At 38.2% G+C, this 19105-nt stretch overlaps 2 protein-coding genes and 1 long non-coding RNA gene across 8 annotated transcripts in view; 1 reads left to right on the forward strand and 2 right to left on the reverse strand.

The window, feature by feature from the left end:
- The window catches only part of Agbl3 (AGBL carboxypeptidase 3), a 72933-nt gene extending 66304 nt beyond the window's left edge, over window positions 1-6629 (reverse strand). The window contains exons 1-3 of the mRNA XM_071613992.1: window positions 6359-6629; window positions 5449-5509; window positions 4137-4322 (exon numbers count right to left, since the gene is read on the reverse strand). Coding sequence (XP_071470093.1) covers window positions 4137-4322; window positions 5449-5509; window positions 6359-6421 — 310 coding nt within the window. The 5' untranslated portion in view covers window positions 6422-6629. The remainder of the gene's footprint in view (window positions 1-4136; window positions 4323-5448; window positions 5510-6358) is intronic.
- LOC139705688 (uncharacterized) overlaps window positions 1-19105 on the forward strand; it is a 106580-nt gene that overhangs the window by 74693 nt on the left and 12782 nt on the right. The window contains exon 2 of the long non-coding RNA XR_011707500.1: window positions 18722-18833. This is a non-coding gene — a long non-coding RNA (uncharacterized lncRNA). The remainder of the gene's footprint in view (window positions 1-18721; window positions 18834-19105) is intronic.
- Window positions 15291-19105, reverse strand: part of Cald1 (caldesmon 1) — a 175671-nt gene continuing 171856 nt past the window's right edge. For all 6 annotated transcript variants that reach the window (XM_071611834.1, XM_027950116.2, XM_071611837.1 and 3 more), the window contains one exon: window positions 15291-17666. In XM_071611834.1, coding sequence (XP_071467935.1) covers window positions 17661-17666 — 6 coding nt within the window. In that variant the 3' untranslated portion in view covers window positions 15291-17660. The remainder of the gene's footprint in view (window positions 17667-19105) is intronic.

Raw genomic sequence — 19105 nt, forward strand, 5'->3', positions numbered from 1 at the left:
AGTAAAAGATCTCTACGAAATTATCAAACATTGATATAAGAAATTAGAGAGGACATATAAAATAAAGACAACCCATACTCATTGATAAGAATATTGTTAAAATGTCCCTGTTTCCCAAAGTGATCTACAGATTCAATGCAATCTCCATCAAAATACCAATGTCATTCTTTAGAGAACTAGAAAAAAAAATCACAAAATTCATGTAGAACCACAAAAGAACCCTAAAAGCTGAAGCAATCCTTAGTGAAAATAAGAAAGCTGGAGACATCACAATACTTCAAAACATGCTACAAAGTGACAATAATCAAAATCGTATAACACGAATAAAAACAGGGACCAATGGAAGAGATTAGAAAATCCAGAAATTAACCTACCTATTTATAGTCAACTGAATGTTGTTAAAGGTACTGAGAACATACACTGGAGAAAGAAAAATTTCTTCAATAAAAGGTGCTTGGGAAACTCAACATATATATGGCGAAGTATGAGACTAGATCCTTGTCTCTTACCACATATAGAAATCAGCTCAAAAGAAATATGAAAATACTGGAAGACAACAGGGCACATATTTTGAGACAGTATCCTTTGATCAGAAATTCACTCACAAAATGCATTTTTATATGTCTGCATTAGGACACACATAAAATGATGTTCCTGTGGTTTAATTGCCAAAGACTGAAAACATCTAAAATTGATTAATAAGGTACCAGTTAAAGAAATTATGATTAGATGAATTTAATGAAATCTAACATACCAATTATAAAAGAGAGACTAGTATATATTAACTGATAGGAAAAGACTGTCAAGAAGGGTGACTGTGTAGGACATTAATTTGTAGCTGGGCTGGAAAAGATCCATTTTTATCCCTGGGGAAGTCTGGATGTCTAGCTTTAACTTTTGGCCAAGATAAGGACAGTAAGATTCATGACAAGCTGTTTCAAGTTGCAACTCCTCTGGTAATCCTACACAGCAAGTTTGCTTACTGATGGTTTTCATTTGGCAGAACTAGTTAGACAGCTTGGCTTGATGACATGATTACAGAGGCACAAAAACCCAGCTGGGAACTTTTGCTTTGAGATCTTATCACAAAGATGCTGCTATTTCAATTTCCAATCAGTGTGTGTGTGTGTGAGTGTGTGTGTGTGTGTGTGTGTGTGTGTAATGACCCTGTGGAGCATGCCTCAGGCTATCCTTTGGACCCCAACATTTGCCAGAAGCCTCTTATCTTGCTGCACCATATCCTCTACCTTTAAATAAAAGGTATATTTGAGTGGAACTCTATGTAGAGTCCTCTGTTGTCCTTTCAAATATCCAAATTTGTGAAATCTTCACAGAAGTGAAATGAAAATAGCAAGGTCCAAAGTAATAGGCAGGACTGTGGGGAATGTACTTTCTGAAATGGTAGCAAGTCAAGTGGAGAAAGCTGTGAAGGGCACCCAGGAGCAAATTCTGATTCCTCCTAGATGAGGATGCAGTGGCTGTTGCAGCTGGCTTGAGAACCAGTGGATCTTGCAAATATTTCAGGACACACACTGTGAGGAAAGAGCAGCGTCACACAAACCCGGAAGGTCAAGGGTTGTGTTTTCTCTCATATGTGGAAGCTAGAGAGGAAAAACTCAAGGTCGGGGGGATCTCATGAAAAGCAAAGGGAGATCAGAGAACGGAGGAAAGAAAGGGACAAGGGTGGGGGAGGAGGGGGAGGAGTAGGGAAGTGCTGGGGATGACACTGGCCAAATTACATTGTTATACTGTGTGCATGTACTGATGGGTACAATGAATCCCACCATTATGTATGACTGTAATGTACCCACAAAAATATTTGGAATAAATTTTAAAATGTTGTCTATTAAAAAACGAAAACAAGGGCTGGGATTATAGCTTAGTGGCAGAGCGCTTGCCTAGCAGGTGTGAGGCCCTGGGTTCGATCCTCAGCACCACATAAAAATAAATAAATAAAAATAAAGGTATTGTGTCCAACTACACTAAAAAATAAATATTAAAAAAAAAAAAAAAAAAAAAAACGAAAACAAAACCAAGGGCAGTGGCACAGCTCCAAGTGAAGCTTGACTCTGTCTTACACAGACAGTATCACCAGTATCTGTGACCTCAAACCTGCCTCTGAGGATCTTGGGAAACTGATGGTGTGAGAGGCTATACCAGCACCTGCCTGTGTAGTACTACGCCTTCACTCAGGGTGAAGACTGGGCTCCTAGAGCCCAGAGTCTAAGATATCCAAAATACAGCACCATAGAATCTATCACTCTTAAAATAATATTTTGGTAAGGAAATGTATTTGGGATTAACAGAAGAGGCCAGAAATTAGACTGCTCTAATTTGAAGGAGTGGCAATCTCTTACGTACCAGGAGAGTAGACACTTTCTCTGTCCTGAACCACAGATAGTGACTCTCCTAACTGTGGGCAAAATGAAGGCTGAAAATGAGGGCCAGGAAATGTAAGGGACAGACGGGTGCGCTGAGGATGCCAAAGTGGAGCTCGTAGTTAGATGGGGAGAAAACAACTGAGTGGAATGGGCACAGGGGCTGGGGATGCTTAGAACATGGCATGATGGGGTCTTGCTTCTCTTTTCCTGTTGGGTCTCTTCTGCTTTTGTTTTCTCGTCACAGCTACAGAAGAGAAATTAGACAGAAGTCACACTAGAAGCAGGAGGGATTTTCTTTTCCTGATCCTTTTTCATTTCTACTGCCACAGATATGTAATGTGGAGGCTGTGAGATAAAAGTGAGGTGTAAAAAGAAGGGCTTGTGGGAAGGTCCAAAGTGGCACGGCAGCATTTTCTCTGCTGGGTTTTTAAGAATTTATCTCCCTGGTTCGGGAGCAAAAAGGAAGAACGGGCTATTGGAGGAGGGGTGGGAATACTGGGGCTGAAAGGAGAAAAAGAGAGCAATGTTCACACTCCAGAAGAGGAAATATATACCCACCTACAGCTAGCTACAAGATCACTGTAAATAAGTGATGCATGTAAGTACTAATAAGCACAAATTCTTTAATATATTTTTATCTTTTGGAATTCTTAGAAATTAACTTTGTCCTCTCTGAACAAAAATTATTGTTCTTTTTCCTTCTTTGTCCCTTTTTCCATCTATCCATCTATCTACCCATCCATCCATCCACCTACCTACCAACCAGAAAATAAAAGGGGAAAACTAGTTTTTAAGGACTCCTAAAAAAATTTAAGTAGGCACCAAAAGCAGTTTTAAATTTTATACACCAATGAATGTCCTTATGAGCATGCAATAAACAACGAAAGGAGAAACACAGCGGCAGTGGGAAGGCGCAGCACAATGGGAATGTTCCGATCACACCTCTGTGGATTGGGGACAAAGGATCTGTCCCTTTTCCAAGATGTTTTTCACATCTCTCTGTGGTTATGGGACATAAGGTTCTGGCTCTTTCTAAGAGTGAAAAATCAATTTGGGAACACATACTACAGGAACACAAATTCACCCTGAAGTATGTACTCTTCAGTTCCATAAACATCCACTAAAGGAGAGAAGAAAGTAGGAAAGGAAAGAGAAAGAGACAAAGGGGAACAACAAAATAGAAAATGAAAGAGGAACAGAAATGGGGAAAGATAAAAAGACAGGAAGAGGCAAAAGAAGATAAACTAAGAAGAAAGGACATCCAGAGGGGGAAAGAGAAAGGGAACAAAAAGGAGCAGGACTGTAGCTCCCAGCCATTCTGGTGGACTCCCTGGGAGCTGGCTGTGATGAGACAGTCATGCTGTTTAGAATTGTTTAGAATGACTAAAGCTGTGGCACATATTTTAAGCCCCTCTATTTAAGCACATGTGGTGTGAAACACTTGAAATGTGACTAAACCGAACTGAGATGTCTGTAAGTATAAATGCACACCAGATTTGGAAGTCTTTGTATAAAAAGAAAGAAAGTGAAATATTTTGGATATATTTAGGCTAAGTATAATGTATTTTAAAAATTAATTTTACTTTTTTACCCTTATAAACATAGCAACTAGAAAGTTTAAAATTACATCTAGGGCTCATATTACATTTCTGTTGGAATGCACTGTTCCAACATTGTCACATTTTAATGATTTTAATCAAGGCTGATGAAGTAGGCTTGCTAATGTCTGAATCCCCCAAGCTGCTAAAAACATACCAATATGCTGGACTTTTTCATCAATGACCTCACAGTGGTAAGGCCACCGTGTTGGGCTCAGGGGGCCAGAAGAAGAGACACCATATAAATCCCGTGGTTCACGAAGGCGTGGCACCCATCTCCCCAGCTGATATTCCAAGAGTATTTGTGTGGTCCGAGGGACGAATGGGTCACCAAAAGAATTGGCTGAGAAAAAGATTCAAACACAACCAGGAGTGACAAGAAGGAAAACACCAATTCTTACGATGTTTTACATAGTTCCTTTTTTCTTTCCAACACTATTCAATTTATGAATATTTGTGGATATCATTAGTACTAACAATTATGACATTTTTAAATAAAAGCACTAATTAAATTTTGTGACAACTGATCTTCACAGAGGCCAAAAAAATATTGTCAATTTGTATGCTATCAATTTATTCTCGCCACTACTCTCCATACATCTGGTTCTTGCAGCTCTCCTAGCACTTAATCAACCATTTATCACACTCCTTGTCCATGGGTTAAATACATTCTGGGACTACAACTCCTCACTGCTTCCTGCAATTATGTTCTCAAAGGTTGCTAGTGATCTCTCAGTCACAATCCCCCCCGCCCTCCGCCCCAGTTTTCATTCTAGGGTCCCCATGTGGCAAGCCCCCTGAACACAGTGGGGCCACTCCTAGCAGGCAGTGCAGTGGCCCTGTCTCTAACTGTGTGGCATCGATTTGCTGAGAAGCTCCCCTTAAGCCATTTCCTTCCTTAATGATACTACAGAAACTGACAACTAGTCTCTAACTAGGAACTTGCCAGTGAAATGACCCAAATAAGGCCCCCTCTCCACTCTAACCAATCAAGTGTTTTCTTTGCCTTGCTTCTGCATTCACCCTGTGAAAGCCTTACCCTCACACCCCTTAGGTGGAGCCCCAAACCACTTCCAGTGTTCAGCTGCCTGATTTTTTTGTGAATTGCTGTTTGTTCAAATGAATTATTTTTAAAAATTTAATGTGGCAAATTTTATCTTTTAACAATAGGTTTCACCCAAATTGGAACAAAACGGCCAATCTTAAGTCCTTTATAAATGAATCATAGCTTTCATTTAATTTCTTTTACTATTTTCTAATATAAACCAGGTTTACCTAAAATGATCCCAAAAAGCTTAATCTCCAAAAGATGCTTATAAAAGTGTATACAACAGTTCTCATTTCTGTCTCCTACTCACCAGAATAAAAATTCTCTATTTTACCCAATCTGACTTTCTTAGTTTCTTCACTTTTTATCTACTCAATGTCTTATGATAAAAGGGAGGAAAAATATATGGATAAGTCCAAACCTGTTAATAGTGTACACTGACGAATATCTTCACTTACAAATTTCATAAATGTTTCTTCATCCTAAAACAAGAGAATTTTTAAATTAAAAAAAAATTTCTAAATCCAGATTTTTTTTTACATCTATCTTAGTCCCTGGGATTGAGTACATGCCTTTAATGTTTAATAATAAGGAAATTAAAGATTTATTATGGGTTACTGGTCTCAAAGCAGTATCTCAAATACCCTGGAAATATAAAGTTTGCATCTTTATTCCTCCTCTTCCCCTGGGAATGGCAACAATAACCACAGGGAAAGAATAAAGGCTGAAGTTCAAAGGTACTTAGTAAACTTGGAAACACAATTTAAATTAAGATTAACAACAATAAAAAGAAACAGAAAACCATAGACTAAGAGGTTATACTTTATTTGGGGGAGCTTACTTTTACATAATTTTTTACTATAATAAAAGTTAAAAGGAATATCTCAGAAATGTGTACAAGGATCAGACAAAATGTTTTTAAACACTACATTTCTCTCCCATTTCCTTCTTCCATATTCTTTCTTTTGTGATATCATAGACATATTAAACCTATCAGGGTTCTAGCACCATATTCTATGATGTAACACTACAGAATTAGTACACAAAAGAAAATAAGTGGAAAAGAATTACAAAAATAAAACCCAATGATTTAATAGATAACAAAACCCAGGATAATAATAACAATTATTTTCTTAAGAAGACATATAGTTTTGCTTTCTAAATAGGGCAGACTGCACAGAGTAATAGCTTAGTTTTTCTATTGAATTATGTCCCATCTTCCATGACAATGATTTAAACATACAAATGACTTTGTAATATTTTAATTGGGAATATATATTTTGTAACATTTTATCTCAAATTAAGTAAAATAAAATTTGAGAAAAACATACTAATTCATCTTCATCACTGACTGTTCTGTCTGAATAGTCCTCCTTTTCTGAATCTTCTGACATCTCTTCCAGTGTTAGGCTTGAAATTTATTACGTGGATAGGCTGTAAAACAATTTCTAAGAAACTTATTTGACAGATTTTTTTTAAGCTGAAGGGTTTTTTTTTTTTTTTACATTAAATAAGTACTAAAAATGCATTCAATTGTATTTAGTTAACAGTGACAAGATGCTAATTAAGCCTTTAACTTCAAAGATTTGAAGAAACTTTCTATTACTATGAGAAACACAAAAATCACAATAAAAGACAAATCAGGTTAATAATTTAATTTAAAAAATCCAGAGTACACAGGAAATTCATTAACATTCTATATTTATAATTAAATGTTACATAGTGAAAATAGGTTCAGAATGATCCTGGAGGCATTAAAATAAATAAAAATTACAGTTGCTTCTTCAGGCAGTGATATGGAGCAATACAGTTTTAAAAGGTTTTTTTCCTCCTTAATTTTCAGTTCAAGTGAAAATTCAAGTTCAAATGACAATACTTTTCTTTGTATAATTCAATACTATTCTGTAGACACCGTCACTGTTCTAATATTCAATTATATTATTACTGAAACCTCAATAGCTACCAGAAGGTTGTATTGATGACGACCATTATGTGCCTGTCCAAGTATTCTCCCACGTAGTTATCATTAAGACAATGAAATAATCGAAATTCCTTGCCAAGATTCTATAGATTGGGAGAGGAATTTACCAATTTCAAGTCTATTGGCTTTTGCTCTGGAACGTGGGCTGCCCAGAATAAGGTCCAAGGTCCATCGCAAAGAACTACAAATGCAATTGAGAAAATTGCGCATCGGCGACTCCTCTAGTGTCGAGACTGCCAATTTACAAAACCGGACAGGCCACCTCTCGAGTCCGTTTCCTTACACGTGCAAAGGAGGCTCACCACGTGCTGACCCGCAGTGGGGTAAAACCTTGGCGTCAGCAAAGCCCCAGCAGAGGTGTAAGGGGCGCTCCCACGTGTGCAGCAGGAGCCTGCGGGCCCAAGTCCGCCACAATACAGGGTGGCAGTCTACAGGGTGGCAGTCTCCCCAGCTCACTCCCGCAGGACGCTGCACAGCGCGGGGGAGCTCATTTTCCGTCCGTGCTTCCGCAGGGGCGTCCGCCTCCAACCTTCCTTCCTTCTCTGCACTTCGTCCCGCCTCGGGCGGCCCCTCACTCCCAGGTCTTTCGTCCCACTCGTGCTGGGAGACTATTTCGAGAACTCCTTAAAGCACCCGGGTCTAGAGCTAGCAGGAGCTCCACTGTCTTTTAGCAGCCTCAGGCACTCCCAGGCCACTCGTTACCTAGGCAACGGCCCGCTCTCGCGAGACCACGTGCATCCTGCGGAATCACTTAGCAACCAGCGCATCAGCGGTGAGCTGCGCCCGGGCTTTAGCGGAGAGATGGAGCCGCGGGGTTTGATGGGGCCTCAGGACAAAGTTGCTGGGCGGCCAGAGAAGTTGGGGGTAGGTTAGGACGCTGGGATCTGTGGGAGCATTTAGGAAGGTTTTAGTCCCTCCTGTTCTGCATGCCAACTGGTTGTCAGGCCTTTACTCAGAGAAGGCGGTAAAGCATACTTGTTAAGATTTGTATTTTGGAGCTCATCTGATCTTAACAGCATGACCGTGGACAAGTTGATTTTTCTGGACTAAACTTTCTCATCCTTTGAATAGATGCAATAATTGCAACTACTACTTGGAGTTGTTAGAAGACTAAATCGAATGTTGGTCTTTGTATGCACGGTGAGTTCCATTCTGCACAATTTTATTCTGAAAAATGAAAATTTTCTCCATAAGGGTTGATTTGGAGGAGTCATGAACATATTAGGATGAACTCTCAAAATTCTTATTAGCTTTGATATTCTTTAAATATAATAATCATTAGCTAACAAATTTACAAATTTAAGGGTTGATTTGGAGGAGTCATGAACGTATTAGGATGAACTCTCAAAATTCTTATTAGCTTTGATATTCTTTAAATATAATAATCATTAGATAACAAATTTACTGTCTTCTGGGGCATGGCAAATCACTCTGTGTGTATTATCTCAATTAATTACATATGACCTTTCCATAACAGGCTTAATATTATTTGTGTACATATCATTTTGATTTTCCCCTTATCTTTAGCTCCAGTGGATAATTTAAATGTATTCGGAACAGTTTTCCAAGTATAGCTTAAAAAAATAAAAGAATTACAAATATTTGGAGTCTTAATGGAGATAATGGATTATAGCAGTTTGAAAGTAGAATAAAAGCAAAGCACTATGGTTTAAGCATGGAAATAGGCTAACATTATAGATTTTGTAAGTTTTTGAAAGTAAGGTTTTTTTAGATAAGCAACTTAGAAATTTGAACGTTCCACATTAGGCCCAGGCTTGAGAAAATAGATAAGCTCTTTTGAAAATAAGTCTTCATCATACCTAATTTTATGCCATGCAAACATCACTGAAGGTGACTTGCACAGAGAATCTTTGCTATGGTTTGGATATAGTTTGAATGTGTCCTGAAAAGCTCCATATATTGTAATTTAATCTCTGTTGTGAAGTTTTAAAAGGGTAAAAACAATCTATGATGTTTAGAGGAGGGGCCTTTGGAAGGTGATTAGGATTAGATAGTTATCTGGGTGGAATCTCCATGATTGAACACTAGTGGCTTTGTAAGGAGAGGGGTGAGAACCAGTACAGAAGTGTGTGTGTGTGTGTGTGTGTGTGTGTGCGCGCGCGCACACACACACACACACACACACACACACATATGTGATGCCGCATATCCCCTCGGGATGTTGTCAGCAAGAAGACCATCACCAGGTGTGGTCCTTTGACCTTGTGCCTACAGAACCAGGACCCCAAATAAACCTGTTTGCTTTCAATGTACCCAGTCTGGTATTGTGCTAGTGGCAACAGAGAACAGATTAAAACAACCTTTAAGTGTTTCTTCTGTTGGATTTTACTAATGGTTACAAGGTATAGGATGTTGGATGCACAAGATAAAGCTCCTGAGAAAGATCTAATCAGGTTATACAAGAAATAAATGGCAAAGCTAGGATTCAAGTCTCATTATTTTGAGTTCAAATATTTGTAGGTCCAAATATGTTAAGTAATCCTTATAAAGGAAAATTATCTTAGTGCCTAATAAAAATGCTTAGGAATTCAACAAAACTTTGAAAATCATACACCTTCATATTTCATGAATTCCACAAATCTTTATTGAATGCTCCCTGCATGTCAGGGACTGTGCCCAATGTAAGGCTACTGCAGGGAACAAAGCATTCTCCCCAGGGATGCATTCTAATGGGAGAGAAGTGTTGTGAATTACACAGGGTAGTACAGTTCAGCCAAAGCTTAGCTGGAGTTGGTATCACTTTAAAGAAATGATTTTTTTCCTTATAAGTTAAGGTGGACTAGAGTCAACTTCCACCAAGGACTTTCTATCAGTCTGAGTTTTCCTTCTAGTTCCCTGTGATCTGAGAAAGTTACTGGTCAGACTCCTTGTATAGCCTCATCTGCCTTTTTGGAAGGCAGATTTACTTCTGCAGCAGCTTTCCCTCTTCTGCTTTTTTGGTGAGACTACTACAAGACTGCAATCTAAAAGGCAATATTTTTTTTTTTAAAGTGGAATAAGAAAACAAAGGAGCAGACAACCAAAACCATACCCCAAAGGCCTAATCACTGGTGTGGGAATCAGGAGAATTCATCTTAGCAATATGTTCAAATATAAGTTATGTTGGGAATATACTTTGTGTAATTATATCAATTTGAGTTTATTGAACAGACTTCAACTAGAATAAAGTCCTAAAGGGCAATTAGTTATTTATGACATCATAGAAGTTAGTGGTCATGGGGCCCTTGAGGTCTTACCACAATTTGGTTGATGAAGTCATACTAGGGCTTGGGAACCCAGGAGTAGTCCGGTACCATTCTGAATCTTCCTCAGACCATCTGGGTGTTGGATGACAGTATCAGGCCAAACCTCTCAAACTGTCTCCAAGTTCAAATCTAGCCAGCAACTAACCAAAACTCAGTTCAAGAGTAATTCCCATAAAGACACTTTTCCTAATCTCTCTATCATTAATAGAATTCATTTTATTTGGAGACTACAAAGAAGCAGCAATTCCCCTTAGCACTTGGAATGTCCCCTACCTGCTCAACAAACATCAGGCTAAATTAATTCAAAAGAGAACAAATGGTTCTCAGGCTCAGTATGAAATCTCATGGCAAAAAAAAAAAAAAAGTCTTCCCTCCTCAGTAACTGTCCCTGAACTGTGCAGTGGTGATATTTTTTCTACCAAGGATATGTTGGCCAAATTTAATAATGTTTCAGCCTCTTTCAACTCCTAAAACAATTTTATTCTGGTATTTTGTATTTAGATTCAGTATTTAGTTCGTTTTGAACATCCAGTTTCAAACTTAATTCAAAGTTCCCCTTCTCCCAACTTCTCAGAGCAGCCTAGGTGTGTCCCTGCTCTGGTGGCGCAGGAAATGGGAGGGAGGTTGGTGCTTTGCTGTTTCCATCCATCCTGTCTTCCTTCTAGTTTCTAGCTCTTCGCTGTGTTAGGATGAGGATAGGCTGGGGAGCCCAAGGGGCGAGGTATCCTTAATTGGCCAAGTTACTGGCTGCATGGTTGGACTCACATCCTGTCCTATCTGTTAGCTTCACCAGGAAAGCAGTGGCTCTGACTTGACACTGTCTTCAAGGCTTGCCCCTAGGCAATGATCCCTTGTGACAGACCGGTGGGGAGATAAAGGGGGGTAGGGGACAGGGTCCTTAAGAGCAGGAGCTCAGTAGCTGACAGCTGGGGGTCAAATATTCTACCACTAAACAGTTGTATGAGTACAGGGAAGTTTTTGAAGTTCTTTGTGCTTCCATTTAGTTACCGTAAAGTGGGGTGTTTTAGACAGCTTTTTCGCTGCTGTGATTAAAGGATCTGACCAGCACAACTGTAGGGGAGGAAGAGTTTATTGGAGGGCTCACGGTTTTAGAGGTCTTAGTCCAGAGAAGGCTGGCTCCGTTCCTTGGGGCTCCAGGTGAGGCTGAACATCATGGTGGGAGAGGGTGGCCGAGGAAAGCACCTCACATCACGGTGATCAAGAAGCAGAGAGAGAGAGACTCCAGCTCCAGATGCAAAATATACATCCTATAGCCACGCTCCCCAATTAACCACTTCCTCCAGCCACACCCCACTTGCCTCTAGTTACCACCCAGTTAATCCTATCAGAGATTAATCCACTGATCCGTTAAGACTCTCATAATCGAATCATTTCTCCTCTGAAACTTCCTGCATTGTCTCACATGTGAGTTTTTGGGGGACACCACATATCCAAACCACAACAGTGGAGATAATCGGGAACTGAGTAGTACTCATCTTGTTGGGTTGAGAAGATTAAATGAGTGAAAAACATGTAAAATTCAAAGCACTTACATATTTATTCATAACATGTGAAAGGGGTGGTCAGAGCCACCAATTTCCTCATGGCATCTGTAGTGGTTTCCAAAGTGTGTTCTCTGAGACGAGCAGCCTTAGTTAGCATCATGTGAAAATTTGTTAGGATGCAAATTCTAAAGCCCATTCCCAGACCTATGGAATCAGAAACTTTGGGGTGGAACAATGGATGTTTTAACAAGTTCTCCAGGTGATTTTGATGCACCCTAAGTTTTGAGAACTACTGAAACAGAGAATTAAAGGTGTTTACTGGGGAACCAGAATATTTAGCTTTGTGACTTTTGGCAGGTTATTTAACATCTCTGTGCCTTGGTTTCCTTGTAAAATGAGGATATAATGACACTTACATGATAGTGTTGTTATGAAGATTATGTTGTTAACATACATAAAGTGTTAAGTCATTTTAAGTGCTCTCATTCTATTGTTTTCAGTGGGAATCTTTTAAGCATACATTCTTAGAAAGAGGGCAGGCTGAGAGACAGAACTTGCTTCTTAAAATGTAGTCTCCAAAGCAGCAGCCACCACTGCAGCATCATCTGGAAACCCATTAGAAATGCAAAACCTCAGGCCTCACCCAGACCTACTATTTTTCTTTGGGTAGCAAAGAGTTGACAATTCAACTCTAAATCTACTAAGAATCTGCTGGGAGTGGAACCTATATAACTAAAAAGGTCCATTATTGATGCCGATGTTCACCAAGGATGCAGAAGCCCTGCTGAACTCAGGACAACTGATTTCCAACATTTGACAAAAACTCCAAGCACCTATGTTACAAATGTTGACAGGCACAAGACAAAAGATGGCAGGTTTTATATAGAAGAGTGCTGAATCAGGTTGGAAACCAATTACACTAATCTTGTGTTCTATATGATTGTAGTCCTTTTGCAAAATCCTAGAATATTCTGTGAAGGTTCCTATGTGGGTAGAAATGACCAGTTGAAACTTCTAACATCTTATCTTTTTTTTTTTTTTTTTTAAAGAGAGAGGTGAGAGACAGAGAGAATTTTTTTTTAATATTTATTTTTTAGTTTTTTCGGCGGACACAACATCTTTGTTTGTATGTGGTGCTGAGGATCAAACCCAGGCCGCACGCATGCCAGGCGAGTGTGCTACCGCTTGAGCCACATCCCCAGCCCTCTAAAATCTTATCTTGATGAAGCATTCTTTTTGAAAACATGGCTTGGCAAAATTCTGCTACTGAAACTGCATTATAGTGAAGCAAGAAGTCATTATTTGTGGAGCTGAGATACAGGGATGGGTTGATAAAAGAACGATGAATCTGGGATCACAAAATGTCATAAAACAAATTAACCTCTCAGAACTCTAGGAATTTTACTACAAAAATCGACAGTACATCTAATTAGAGTTTATAAATTGAATTCCTCATGTAACCTCCTCTTATCACTAATGCAGCCTGTTCATGTGTACTGGCACTGGGTACACTGGGTTTTTGTGAGCATGTAAAAACCTATAAGGAAATATTTTTTCTTCAGTTACTTCAGACTGAAGTATTCCTGTCCTCCCTTTGACTGCTGATTATTATTTACTACATATTCTTTGACAATCATGTGTTACAGCTTTGTAATATTTTATCTCTTAGAATTCTTGAATCACTACTCAATGTTTTATAACTTTTCTTATCTTTATCCTTTATCTCCTTGCTATAATGATATAGTTGTTCCCCAGAATCAAGGCAGGTGGAAATCTGTGTGAAGACCAGATGACTTGAAGTTCACTCTTACTTTTAGGAAACAGCTCTTTGTTTCCTAAATCAGCTGGAAAGCCCTCATATTTGGCAATTAGAAGATTTTTTATTCCCCTTTAGCTAAATCCCATTGCCAAAAGGAGAGCTTAGCCTCTCAAGCTGCCTGTTGTAGATCTGCAGGTGCTCGGAAGCAGGAGCAGCCCTGGCATAATTAAGAAAGAAAAGTAACAGTACAGGTGGCACATGGCTAGGAAGCTATTTAAATGAAAAAGTATCAGTAATTACACTAAAGATGAAAGGAGGAAATACTCTAGCAGGAAGTCAAAGATGATCATATTGAATTAAAACCCAAACCCCAAATACATGATTTTTAGCCACTCATCTAAAACTAAAGGATATACAAAAGTTGAAAGGAAATGGACGAATTTATATGATGCAAGTGCTATGGGGGAAAAAAAGATACAGTAGCAATATTCAGAATAAAAAATAAGCTTTAAGGCAAACATCTTTGCTACAAAGAGATCACTTCATAATGATAAAATATTAAATCCACTAGGAAGATATAATGATTCTAGATTTTAATGTACCTAAATTTGCTTAAAGTACAGGAAGTAAAATTAACAGGATTATATGGGGAAATAGACAAATTCATAATCATAATGGGAGATATTTTTCACATTCTTTTCTCAATAATAGAACAAAGGAAAAATCAGAGAGGACATAGAATGTTTGGACAACATAATTAATAAATGTGACACAAATAGACATTATACGTGGATCCAGACCTTGTTAGTTTGTATTCTAACTCCCACGGAAGAACATATGCTTAGGATCATGAGATCTTTTTTCTTATTTCTTCTTCTAGTTGGAGCACATGTGCAAGCAAGAGTAGGAAAAACCTACAATATCTACTGGTTTTCATATCAAACAAGGAACGACAGTAATATGTATTTAAAGTCATATCCTGGATATATATATTATAAAGTTAATTTTCATTTGCCCCTAATATTATCAATTTATACTAGTACTACAGATTGATTCTTTCACTGCTTAATTTTGTAAATTGATCTTGATGACAAATATCTTATCCAGACTTATCCTTCTTGTTAGGACATGGCAATAAAAATATTAGTGTATGTTTTTATGGTAACTTAATTTGCCAATCTTATTGATAGAATTTAGGGAACTGTTCAGAGGCTCTGGACCCACAATTTAGAACTTTTGTGAGAACCTCAGATTTTGGATCAATTACTGCTACATTACTAGGCAAAATTGATATGGAAAAATATATTTGGAGTCCAATGTAATTACCATAGCCCTGCAAGTGGTAAGAATTCATTAAATGAATGGTATGTTTCTATGCCCCTCTTAGAATCAGGAGGAATGGTATGTGACTATACTGGGAATAAGGAGGAGGATGAAGTCTGATAGATTTATTTTTAAGAAGAAATAAATAATCCCTCTTTCAACCTTTTCCATACATGTTTGGTCAGTTGTTCACATTAGAACAATATTGAATATTTTATTAGAAAATTATCTCTAATAAAAAGCATGTAAGGGGCTGGAGATATACCTTAGTTGGTAGAATACTTGCCTCACATACGCAAGGCCCTGGGTTCAATCCCCAGCAACACACACACACACACACACACACACACACACAGCATTAAAAAATATGAAAATGCTTTTTTTTTTTTCTTAAAAGAGTGAAACCAACAGTCAAGGTGAAAGACAGGATTTGCCACGCCATCATCTTTATTTTAACAGGCACACCTCTTGCAATCAATATAGTATATAAAATTACGTGAGGCAAAAACATTTGGAGGAATTCCATTTATTGTGGATGCATTTTCACAATATATTTTTATTGCAGCGATCAATTATCAGTGAAAAATATCAAGTGTTTATAACATTTTAAAGAATGGCAGATTCACAGAACATGCTAGTCAGCTTGCAGTTTTATCTCTTAAAGATAACAGAGAACTGTAATTAAACAAGTCAACGAGAAATTTGTTTTACCAAAGATTAAATTTAAACTGAACAAAAATTCTACCTTAAAACTTATTCCTTCCAAACATTGGAATAAAAGTCAGGATCAGTACATTCTTTTCTCAACTTTAGATTTTCTAGAAAATACATAGAATAGTGATCAGGAGAAGCTCTTGTTCAAAAGTTCAGCAAAACAATGTTCCCTCACCACTGGCCTTAATTTAGATGTTGAACCATTTCACTCCAATGATGGGAATCCTCTACAGGGGAGTCTCATGGGAATTCTAGTTCATTTTATTGTAGACTTGTGTCTACTCTGTCATGGGTGGATGGCTTGTGCAATATTGGTGGCTTTCCTTCCTTTGGTCCAGGTTTGCTAAAAACTAGGGAATCCAACTAACCTTCCTGATTTAGGAGGAAGATAGGCTTTGGAAGGCAGTGCTTACTCAGCAAGCCAGCCCTCCCTGGCTAGCCTTTCTGGAGAAGTGGCTTATAACATAGTTATTTGGGATGCTCTCTCAGTATGGCAGGAATGGAGCCTAAGACAATTTTGGCTGTCAACTGAGGTATGAAATTAACCTGGTGAAGCTGTATGTATATGTCTATACTAGGACATTTTGCCAAGATACCGGTGTATCTTCCATCATCTATTATGAAGAATAAAGACTTACATGCTAAAATAAGATCAGATATCTGGATTGTGTGTGTAAAAATGGTAAGTCAATAAGGACTCAGGGGAAAAAATAATACTAGTAAAATTCACATATATTTTTGAAACTTTAGAACATTATCAACTTATGACAAGTACCAATGACTAATAAAGTAGAAAAATTTAACTTGAAAAATATTTCAAAGTATATGAAGGTGGAGGTACTAGTATATGAAGGTGTCACTCCTAAATGCTAGATTTTACTCACTTTACTTCTCTGCTTCCCTTCCAGACATGAGCCAAAGTTGGTCTTTGTTTATATCTCTGTCTGGAATTCCAATCTGTGCAGTATTGTCATTGAAATTCTTGTCTTTAAATCTTAGCCAAGGAAGAGACCTTAGCTATCATGTTGGCCAACTTACCATGAACTTTAATGTTACAGGTAGAATTTGATTCAGACAGTAGATTTTGTAAAATTCACACTGGGCTTCAAGATTGTCTTGAATTATAGACTAAATACTATGTATTATAGAAAATTTCAACTCCTTTTGACACTTCTAATCTCTCTTTCTTTTCAATACTTTCTTTTTTATAAGTCATCGGGCATTGAAAACATTTCCATACCTACCTGTCATGTTTCTGTTGGCAAATATGAAATATTAATATAATATTGTGTTTTTTAATTTTTAAAGAGCTGTGATATTGGCTAGTTACAAAGACATACTACTAAAAATAATAGTCTAGCACATGAAAAGCACTCTACTGTTAGTGTGTTTGTATATGTGTATGCATATACATACATACATAATCGGGTAATCTAAAATGTGGGTCAGGCTACTACACTATCAAAGAAATCCACAAAAGCAACCAACCTAAAAAAATCAGTACCACTGTCAGCTAAAATAATAATCCAATTTAGATATGAATCAGCACAAAAAAAAGTAATACCTTAACAGTACATCTTCTTTTTTAAAAAAGACATCATCATTGCAGAATTTTAAATCCGAAACGGGTTACTTTCAGAAACAGTTACCATGGCCTATGTAGATAATTTCTTCCATGCTTTATTCTAAAGTGCAGAAACAACATGACCTCTGTATTAACAACAACGACAACTATGGTTCCTTTTCCTAGATACTGCACACATTCCTCAGGCAACCTTAACCTCCTGTTGGTGACTCCAATGTGGTTGGTATCGCTGTTCAGACACGAGCAGTAGGAAAGTCTATTTCACAGCATGGGTTTCTTTAGAAACAGGCTCCTGTGCAAAGGCGGTACTTTTACCATGAACATCTCTAGATGTGATTATTAAATATAGTGATCATATACATTGGTTTACTGGGATATTGAAAAACAAAAGAAAATGAACCCAATTTTGTAAATTGACATAAATATAAAACAGAGCAAGTAGCCCTCTACAACTGAGGTGGTCCGGCGTCTTGAGCTCTTGGGTTCTTTCTCGAACTGTCTCAAACCTGCTAAGAGAAGAGAACTTTAAATCGACAGCCCAGAGTATTTCACCCAGATGGCTTATGGCAGAAGAAAAAAAACATAGTGTGGCAGGAATAAATATTTATAAATGGGGGCTGGGGATGTGGCTCAGTGGTAGAGCGCTTCCCTAGCATGTGTGAGGCACTGGGTTCAATTCTCAGCATCACATAAAAATAAATTAATAAAATAAAGGTATTGTGTCCCATTTACAACTAAAAGTCTAAACAAAAAATTTATGAAAGGGAGAATTACTATTTACATTCTATTCAAATATGTCTTTTAGGCTACCCTTTTCTTCTGTTGATTTTTTTTTCACTCTTCCTAGCTTTCTCCTGTATGTTCCCTTTTTCTGTCTTGAACTTTGGCTTTGCTTGTGTCATTAAGAGTCCAGGAGGTTGTTTTAAGCTTCACTGAAAGGCCAGGAAATTCTAGGGGTGCAGAGGGGTGGGAGGAGAAGGGAGGTTTACATCCAGGATAGACACACATGACCGGGCAGTCAGTCGGGCCCCAGCAATATACAATGGAGAAGCAGGGTACATTCATCTTTGGCTTTCTCCCATTTCCCTCCACTAGCAATCTCTATATTCTCCCTGCTATTCTTATACCCACACCCTTGTGCTTGACCCACAGTTCTATTCCTATTCTATTTCCCTTCCCTCTTATCTAGCTGCTAAAAACCCTTACTGAGGTCCTAAAAGATATTAAGGTGTGGTGAATTTGCATTTTCGATGTGTTGTGCATTTTCATGGACAAAGGAGGGTGGCATGACAGGTAGTGAGTTTGGCATTTTGGAGCAGAACAACCTAATCTACTGGTTCCTTATCTCAGCTCTGGGTCTGGTGAGCCTATTCATATTATTGCTGTAGAAGGAGTTCAGCAGCATAGACCAGGGATGAGGGGGTGGTGTGTGAAAACTGTCACCCTCCTACCTGGTCCCACCATGAGGCACAGTTCCAGGGAGTGCCATTCAGGCTGGATTGTATATGAGTGGTGTTCTCTGAGTCCTGACATTCCAGGTCATCTTAATTCCACTTCCTAGAGCTATGGCTAAGAGAAGTATGTCCAGAGGGATTCCATTGTACCTGTGATGACAGACTATGGACAGCTCAGAGAGGAGGATGTATAAACACTTGGACTGTCACTTCTGAAAGGTCAGTTATCTACGCTAGAAGGATCACAAAGTCTTAGGCCAATAAGTTCATCCTTTGTTTAAAAAAACAAACATGATTCTTCCTGTCTCCTGCCACCAATAAAACTATGGTATTTTACTCAGCAATAAAAGAGAATAAAATCATGGCATTTGCAGGTAAATGGATGGCGTTGGAGAAGATAATGCTAGAGAAGTTAGCCAATTCCAAAAAAACAAATGCCAAATGTTTTCTCTGAAATAAGGAGGCTGACTCATAGTGGGGGAGGGAGGGGG

This window comes from Marmota flaviventris, chromosome 1 (genome assembly GCF_047511675.1).
Source record: "Marmota flaviventris isolate mMarFla1 chromosome 1, mMarFla1.hap1, whole genome shotgun sequence".
NCBI classification, from domain to species: Eukaryota; Metazoa; Chordata; class Mammalia; order Rodentia; family Sciuridae; genus Marmota; species Marmota flaviventris.